Source organism: Trachypithecus francoisi, unplaced genomic scaffold (genome assembly GCF_009764315.1).
Source record: "Trachypithecus francoisi isolate TF-2019V2 unplaced genomic scaffold, Tfra_2.0 Lachesis_group15, whole genome shotgun sequence".
Classification (NCBI taxonomy): Eukaryota; Metazoa; Chordata; class Mammalia; order Primates; family Cercopithecidae; genus Trachypithecus; species Trachypithecus francoisi.
Genome location: NW_022681460.1, coordinates 112,129,012 through 112,137,330, shown reverse-complemented (window position 1 = coordinate 112,137,330; position 8,319 = coordinate 112,129,012). Strand labels below are relative to the sequence as shown.

Below are 8,319 nucleotides of genomic sequence, written 5' to 3'. Positions count from 1 at the left end.
GGCCAACATGACAAAAGCCCGTCTCTACTAAAAACACCAAAATTAGTCAGGTGTGGGGGCGCCCGCCTGCAATCCCAGTTATTCGGGAGGCTGACGCAGGAGAATCGCTTGAACCCAGGAAGCAGAGGTTGCAGTGAGCCAAGATCACGCCACTGTACTCCAGCCTGGGCAACAGAACAAGACTCCGTCTCAAAAAAAAGAAAAGAAAAGAAAAGAAAAAAAGCAAGAAGACCAAGGGCAGCCGAGCAGCAACAGGTGGAACCCAGGCGTCCTGACTGCACCGGGTCTGGCCCAGACCCAGAGCTCCCGGCAGGAAAGGGCTGGGCTCAAACACGCCCACCCTGCATTGCCTTAAGAAGGGCAGGGCTTGGCCGGGCGCGGTGGCTCAAGCCTGTAATCCCAGCACTTTGGGAGGCCGAGGCGGGCGGATCACGAGGTCAAGAGATCGAGACCATCCTGGCTAACACCGTGAAACCACCGTCTCTACTAAAGAATACAAAAAACTAGCGGGCGACGAGGCGGGCGCCTGTAGTCCCAGCTACTTGGGAGGCGGAGGCAGGAGAATGGCGTAAACTTGGGAGGCGGAGCTTGCAGTGAGCTGAGATCCGGCCACCGCACTCCAGCCTGGGTGACAGAGCCAGACTCCGTCTCAAAAAAAAAAAAAAAAAAAAAAAAAAAGAAGGGCAGGGCTGGCCGGGCGCGGTGGCTCACGCCTGTAATCCCAGCACTTTGGGAGGCCGAGACGGGCGGATCACAAGGTCAGGAGATCGAGACCATCCTGGCTAACACCGTGAAACCACCGTCTCTACTAAAGAATACAAAAAACTAGCCGGGCGACGAGGCGGGCGCCTGTAGTCCCAGCTACTTGGGAGGCGGAGGCAGGAGAATGGCGTAAACTTGGGAGGCGGAGCTTGCAGTGAGCTGAGATCCGGCCACCGCACTCCAGCCTGGGTGACAGAGCCAGACTCCGTCTCAAAAAAAAAAAAAAAAAAAAAAAGAAGGGCAGGGCTGGGCCGGGCGCGGTGGCTCACGCCTGTAATCCCAGCACTTTGGGAGGCCGAGGCGGGCGGATCACGAGGTCAAGAGATCGAGACCATCCTGGCTAACACGGTGAAACCCTGTCTCTACTAAAAATACAAAAAAGTTAGCCAGGCTATGTGGCGGGCGCCTGTAGTCCCAGCTACTCGGGAGGCTGAGGCAGGAGAATAGTGTGTACCTGGGAGGCGGAGCTTCCTGGGAGGCGGAGTCGAGATCGCACCACTACACTCCAGCCTGAGCGACAGAGCGAGACTCCATCTCAAAAAAAAAAAAAAAAGAGGGGCAGGGCTGCTGAGCCTGCTCCTCCCCTTCCTGGGGGGCTTACTGGTGGGGCAAAGTGGCCTGGTCCTTCCTCTTGCCCAGGTCCCCCAACTTCTCACTTTCTCCCAACTTGGGCAGGGCAAAACCTGTGTTCCATGTTCCATAGGAGAGAAAGGCCAGGCTGGCCCCTGGGTTGCTTCTACACCTATCTCTTTGGCTCCTTTCTCTCTGCCGCCCCCATGTGGCCAATGTGCACCTGCGCAACTGCTTCCCTCAGAGATGACAAGCCAAGCCTGTCAGACCCTAGGGACCCCAGGCTGACCCCTGCCCTGGTCTGGCCTCAGTCTCCCTGTCTGTGAAATGGGCTGCTGGAGATCCTGCTTCGAAGGTGTCACCTGGCGGCAAGGATATTCGAGGAGTGAGGAGCCCCTCAGAGCAGGCATGAGAGTATCTCTGTGTACCCAGAGGTCCCTGAAGAATCAGAGACCCTGGAAGCCAGATGGAGGTGTCAGTCAGAGCCCAGAACCTGGATCAGACCAAGCAGAGTTTGAAGCCCAGTTCCAACATTTAATAGCTGGTGACGTCCACGAGTCACCAGTTACCACCTCTGTGCCCCATCTGCAGAATGGGGAGATGAAGTTGTCCCCCCTCGCAGAGTGTCAGGAGGGCAGACATGCTGCTGCTTGCAGAGCCCTGAGTGCCAAATGCTTGGGAAGTGGTGTGGGGGTGGGCTTCTTAGTTCTGGAAGTTTCCATGAGTGACCTGAGACTGGAGTTTGCCGCAGGGATACTCCACCCCACTCCATCTCAGTGTCCCAGCCTCAGCACTGAGCACCCCCTTCCTCTCACCCACTGCCCCCTCTGGAGGAGACAGGCCTGGGCCAACTGAACCGGGTGTCACAGTGCCAGGGACAAAGGGACAGATTTTGTAGACCCTGCTCTCTCGAGGGAAGGGGCCGATTCTTCCACCAGCGTCCCAACCCCTTTCCCCACATAGAGTCCTTAATTGCCCCTGTCCCCACCTTGCCCCATCATCAGAGGGTGGAGCTCCCCACGCACCACCATCGACCAGCCTGCCCCTAGGACACCCTCTGTGGACTGGAGCCTGGGAGGACTTCACTCAGCCCCCTCCAAGAGAGACCGGGCAGACAGGTGGTCTTGGCTGCTCCCTCCTCAGGAAGTGCAGTTGGGTTCCAGGAAGTCAATGGGTGCTGAAGGACCCCAGCTCAGGGCTCAGTGAGCCGGACCAGCCTGGCCGCTGAGAGAGCTCCCGGAGGAGGCGACCGGGACCCTGGCTTAGAGTCTCAGTAAGCCAAGCTCCTTCAGATGCCCCCACCTTGGCTCCACACCCCTCCTCCAGAGCGCACTGGCGTGAGGCGCTAGCTGGAAGATCCCTGGGGGTCCCAGGACCGCAGCGGGTGCCCGGGCCTGGCAGAACTTCCCTGAATCCCAACTTGCTTCTCCATCCGCAGCGGGGCAGAGAGGGTGTGGGGGCTGCAGGGCGGGGACAGGTCGGCCTGGGCTCAACAGCTTAGTGAGGGCCTGGTGCGGGCTGGGCAGGCTGGACTGAGGGGCAAAGGGGTCTGGACGGGGCGGGGCCGCTCTGGGCGCCCGGCCCCCACCAGTTCCTTCCCCCGGCCCCTGCCTCTGCCCTCCCACGCACCTGCGCTGGCCTCCCCCCAAGCCCTGGGGGCAGCGGGCGGGTGGCGCTGGGAGATCAGAGGACTCAGAGGAGTCGGGCCCAGGGGGAGGGGGCGGGGAATTCCCCCCACGCCTGCCTGGGCCTGCTCCCCTCCCCCTTCTCCGCCAGGTGGGGGGCGCCGCTGGGGGAATTCCACTGCAGTGCGAAGGCTCGGGAGAGTCTGGGCTAGGGGTCCCAGGGAAAGGCGGGGGGCGGGGAGGAGGGGACAGACTGGGACCTGGGGCACAGCTGCCTTTCTCCCCAGACACCAGCTGCCCCTGCCTATCCCGGACTGAGCGTCCACGACTCCCGCCTGTCTCGTGGGCGCGGGGGCAGGGAGTGGCGCTTCCTCCTTCAGGCCAGCGACATCTGGACCAGGGGCGGGAGGGGCGTGCGGATCCGAAGAAAGTGTGCGCGTGAGCACCTGGCAATGAATGGGTGAGAGTGCGAACGCGTGCGTGCACTGGAAGGAGGGCGCTTGTAACTCTGACATTCCGGGGTATCCTGGGGCGCGTGCGGCCACGGGAGGGGGTTCTGTATCTCCCATTTTAAGGGCCTTCCGTCCGCTTGCCTCGCCTGTCCCCCTCCACACCCTCCCACTTGAACCGGCACCGACCTCAGAGAGAGGGGGCGGGGAGGCGCGGGACGCCTGGGGTCTGGGGAACGGGCGTGGGAGGCGTCTGGACCTGCTGCCTCCGCTCCAGTCCTGGGCGGGGCTTCTCGGCCTCCCACGTGGGGAGGGAGAGACCCAAGGGGAGGGATCCAAGGAGGGATGCGAGGGGGGCAGGAGTCAGCATGTTGGAGACCTGGGCGAGGGAGACGCCGAGAACCAGGCGCAGTGAGAGGGGGCGGGTGTAGAGGCCGAGGCACCGCCCAGAGCTCGCTGAGACAGAGACTGAGAACGCCCCCGGCCAGATCCCCCCCCGGAGAGACCCTGGTAGGGACAGGGGCAGAGAGACGCCTCCAGGGGCAGAGGCCCTGGGAGGCAAAGACCCCCAGGAGAGATTTACCCACCCCAGACGGAGAGCGCGGCTCAGAGTCGGACGAGGGCAGACTGTCAGAGGACAACGCCCCCCAGGTCTCCTGGGACACCCCGGAACGACCCCGGGGGCAGCCCGGGCCGTGTCCGGGCGAGGGTGACCTATCCTTGGTTGGGGGCGATGGGGACACATGCCCTGCAGGGCTTCCTCTTTCTCCTCTTCCTCCCACTGCTGCAGCCGCCAGGAGCCTGGGCTGGGAGCCTGCACAGTCCAGGTAAGTACGGGCACAGCTGACGGGCCGTGTTCACCACCCTCTCCTTGGCCTCCGTCGCCAGGGCCAGACCCCCAAGGCTGGGGAGGGTGACAGAGCAGGTGGCTGGAGCAGCTGAGCAGCCCGAGGGTTCCCGCAGGGGCTGGTGAGGGGACGCTGGCTGGGGACACAGGCGGGAGGTGGCGTAGGGGCGCGAGGATGCCCGGCATGGGTCCGGACTTCCCCAGGCCCCGCCTTTGCCGTGCAGGCCTGTCCGAGTGTTTCCAGGTGAATGGGGCTGACTACCGCGGCCACCAGAACCGCACTGGCCCGCGCGGGGCGGGCCGCCCGTGCCTCTTCTGGGACCAGACGCAGCAACACAGCTACAGCAGCGCCAGCGACCCCCAGGGCCGCTGGGGGCTGGGCGCGCACAACTTCTGCCGGTGAGGGGCGGGGCCTGCGCTGGGGGCGAGGCTGGGCTCGCCATTGCGGGGATGGCCAAGGCGGGGCCTCTGTGCGGGCGGGGTGGAGGTCTGCGGTGGACCGGTAACGCAGCCGCCCGAAGAACCTGGGGGCAGGGCCAGAACGAGGGGCGGGGCGGGGCGGGGCGGGGGGCGCGGAACTCTGGCGCAAAAGGGGTCCTCCTCAGGTGCACAATTTCTGCAGAGCCTCATTTCAGGGCCAGGAGAGAAATGGACCCGGGCACTCAAAGGACTCGTATGGGCGGGACCTGGTCGGGGGGGGGGGTTCCCTGGAGTGAGGGGACCGGCTCTTGTCACACAACTTATTTTGGGGTTCAGAGCCACAGCTACGGTCTGAGGCAGGATGGACCGAGCAGGAGGAGAGCTGCAAAGCTCTTCTGCTTTTAAGCGGGGTTGGAGGCCAGGCGCGGTGGCCAAACCTGTAATCTCAGCACTTTAGGAGGCCAAGGCGGACGGATCATCTGAGGTCAGGAGTTCGAGACCAGTCTAGCTACCATGGTGAAACCCTATTTCTACTAAAATACAAACAATTAGCCGGGCGTGGTGGCAGGCGCCTGTAATCCCAGCTACTCAGGAGGCTGAGGCAGGAGAATCGCTTGAACCCGGGAGGTGGAGCTTGCAGTGAGCAGAGATCAGGCCACTGCACTCCAGCCTGGGTGACAGAGCAAGACTTGGTCTCAAAAAAAAAAAAAAAGGTGGGGTTTGAGGGATGGAAGTGGCTGAGGCCCATGCCGGGTGGGGGTGAAGACTACAGATGGCCTCAAAGTTCTCATATATGGAGTCAAGTCTAGCAACAGCTGAAGCCTAAAGACAGCTCTCAAGGCCCCTTTAAAGATTCCCGCTGTCCACTCGGAAGTCGACGGTCCAGTTCCTTCATCAGGCAGAGCTCTGCGTGGACAAAACTGGAATTGTGGGTGGACAGCAGGGAGCACAGCCGCTTACAGGCACAGAGGCTTGAAGGCCACTTGGAGTACAGGCCGCGCGGCCAGACCTGGGTTTGCTATTCTTGGGGTGGTGGGACCCCCACCACCTCCTTCCCACCCGCAGTAACCCAGACGGTGACGTGCAGCCGTGGTGCTACGTGGCTGAGACAGAGGAGGGCATCTACTGGCGCTATTGCGACATCCCCACCTGTCACAGTGAGTGGCGCAGCTGGACAGAGGTGGGAAGGAGGGTTGTTTTTGGAGTCATGGAAGTCTGACTCTCCCCCCTCAGTGCCAGGCTACCTGGGATGCTTTGTGGACTCAGGGGCACCCCCAGCCCTCAGCGGCCCCAGCGGCACCTCCACGAAGCTCACGGTCCAGGTGTGCCTTCGCTTCTGCCGCATGAAGGGGTACCAGGTACTGCTCACGGGCCCAGACCAGTGACCCCTGACCTGGATCTAAAGACCCCACTCAACTCCCATCACTCAGTTGCCAAACCCAGACACCGGTTTCTGAACCTCCAGCCCAATTCCCACCCCGACCCCAGGCCCCACCACTTAACCCCTACCCCAGCCCCTGCCCTGGGGTCACCCAGACTGTGCTCCCAGCTGGCGGGCGTGGAGGCTGGTTACGCCTGCTTCTGTGGCTCTGAAAGCGACCTGGCCCGGGGACGCCTGGCCCCCGCCACCGACTGTGATCAGATCTGTTTCGGCCACCCGGGACAGCTGTGTGGCGGAGATGGGCGGCTGGGCGTCTATGAAGGTGAGGAGTGGGCGGGGACCAGTGGGGCCTGGAAGGGCAGGGAAGCCGCCGTGTCGTGGACCTCAGGGTGCTGACTGCCGGCTCCGCCCTCAGTGTCCGTGGGCTCCTGCCAGGGGAACTGGACGGCGCCTCAGGGCGTCATCTACTCCCCGGACTTCCCGGACGAGTACGGGCCGGACCGGAACTGCAGCTGGGCCCTGGGCCCGCCGGGCGCCGCGCTGGAGCTCACCTTCCGCCTCTTCGAGCTGGCCGACCCCCGCGACCGGCTGGAGCTGCGCGACGCAGCTTCGGGCAGCCTGCTCCGCGCCTTCGATGGCGCCCGCCCACCGCCTCCCGGGCCGCTGCGCCTGGGCACTGCCGCGCTGCTGCTCACTTTCCGAAGCGACGCGCGGGGCCACGCGCAAGGCTTCGCGCTCACCTACCGCGGTGAGCCCCGGCCCGGCGCGCCCTGCCCGCTGTTCCCACCCCGCTCTCCCCACTCCGCCTCACGCCCCTCTCCGCAGGGCTGCAGGACGCCACCGAGGACCCAGCGGCCCCCGAGGGCTCGGCCCAGACCCCCGCGGCGCCGCTCAACGGGGCCAACGTGAGCTGCAGCCCCAGGCCTGGGGCTCCGCAGGCTGCGATGGGGGGTGAGGCGGGCGCGCGGGACGGGAGGGAGTCAGGGAGCCGCCCTCTCAAGCCCATCCTCACCGCAGCCGTGTGCCCGCAGCCCGGGTCTTCTCGACGGTGACGGCTATCTCGGTGCTGCTGCTGCTGCTCCTGGGGCTGCTGCGTCCGCTGCGCCGACGGTGCGGGGCGCTGGGGCAAGGCCTGAGGGCGGACCTGTGGTGGGGAGCCGGGGCCCAGAAGGGAACGGAGCTAGGAAGGAACTCCTGGGATCTTAAGGGAGCGAGGCTTTGGGTCCACACACAGGATCGCGCGCGGGATCGCAGGTAGAGCAGGACGCTGCAGCGGGATTGGTCGGGCTCGGCTGATGTCTGCTCCCTCTCTAGGAGCTGTCTGCTGGCTCCGGGAAAAGGGTCCCCGGCGCTGGGGCCTTCCAGGGGCCCCAGGAGAAGCTGGGCTGTGTGGTACCGACAGCCCCGAGGGGTGCCCCTACCCTGCTCCCCCGGGGACCCCCAGGTTGAGGGTTCTGCCGCGGGCTACCGGCCTCTGAGTGCCTCCAGCCAGAGCTCCCTGCGCTCGCTCATCTCCGCTCTCTGACTCTGGACCCCCAGGGTCCGCTGGACTCGCCACCAGCAAGATACTGAGATGCTGTGCTGCGCCACGCCCTACCTCGGCCTTGCGCCTGTTTAGGGGCAGCTTGGCCTCTGGTCATCTTGGGGAGACCAGAAGTCGGACAGGAAACATCTGGTGCTATTATCTGGGACTTGCCCTTACCGTGGGGGTCCAGATGGTCCAGACCAAAGGGCAAGAGAAATCCAGTCCCCTCTCCATGGACCTTTATGTGGGGGTGGTCTCTGGTTTTAGAGGTCTTTGAACCCCTCTGGGGGTGATCTTAGACTGCTGTCCTCAGTGAGAGGTCACAGGTCAATAAAAACGGTCAAAAAGACCCCCATAGACTTTGAATAAAGGATCTACTTGGGTCCGGGCCTCGAAAGTTCTTCCGCGGTGGGAGGAGCATGTTAATGACCATATCGGCGCCGAGGGTTGCGTGTGTCCATGCAAATAAAGGGCGTTGCACGCAGACTTTGGTGGAACTGCCTAGAATGCAGAGAAGGACCCGGAACGCAGACAGATGGGTGGATGGGTGGAGTCCTGTAGAAGGCGGGGGCTCCAGGGGAGGAGGATCGTGGGCAGCGTTATGCTGAAGAAGGGGTGCCTTCCTGGTCCCTGCTCAGGGTGGACGGGGCGGAGGCCAACTTTGCTCCCTTGACCTCCAACCTTACATCTTTTCTGTTTCCTGTCTGTCCTGGGCAGGGCCCCGCAAGGATGCGCCTTGT

The 8,319-nt window shown here is 63.7% G+C and overlaps 1 protein-coding gene across 1 annotated transcript; it reads left to right on the top strand.

The window, feature by feature from the left end:
- The first annotated feature begins 3,777 nt into the window (after window positions 1–3,777).
- On the top strand, window positions 3,778–7,962 carry KREMEN2 (kringle containing transmembrane protein 2). Its single transcript, XM_033236036.1, has 9 exons — window positions 3,778–4,233; window positions 4,478–4,652; window positions 5,739–5,830; window positions 5,907–6,031; window positions 6,223–6,376; window positions 6,470–6,802; window positions 6,880–7,005; window positions 7,086–7,164; window positions 7,369–7,962. Exons 1-9 carry the CDS (start codon window positions 4,140–4,142, stop codon window positions 7,577–7,579), a joined length of 1,389 nt encoding a protein of 462 aa, XP_033091927.1. The 5' UTR covers window positions 3,778–4,139; the 3' UTR covers window positions 7,580–7,962.
- Window positions 7,963–8,319: the final 357 nt, after the last annotated feature.

Coding starts and splice junctions, on each gene's coding strand:
- KREMEN2 (XM_033236036.1), top strand. CDS start 4,140: ATGGGGACACATGCCCTGCAGGGCTTCCTCTTTCTCCTCTTCCTCCCA. Junction 4,234..4,477: donor TGGGAGCCTGCACAGTCCAG/GTAAGTACGGGC, acceptor TTTGCCGTGCAG/GCCTGTCCGAGTGTTTCCAG. Junction 5,831..5,906: donor CGACATCCCCACCTGTCACA/GTGAGTGGCGCA, acceptor CTCCCCCCTCAG/TGCCAGGCTACCTGGGATGC.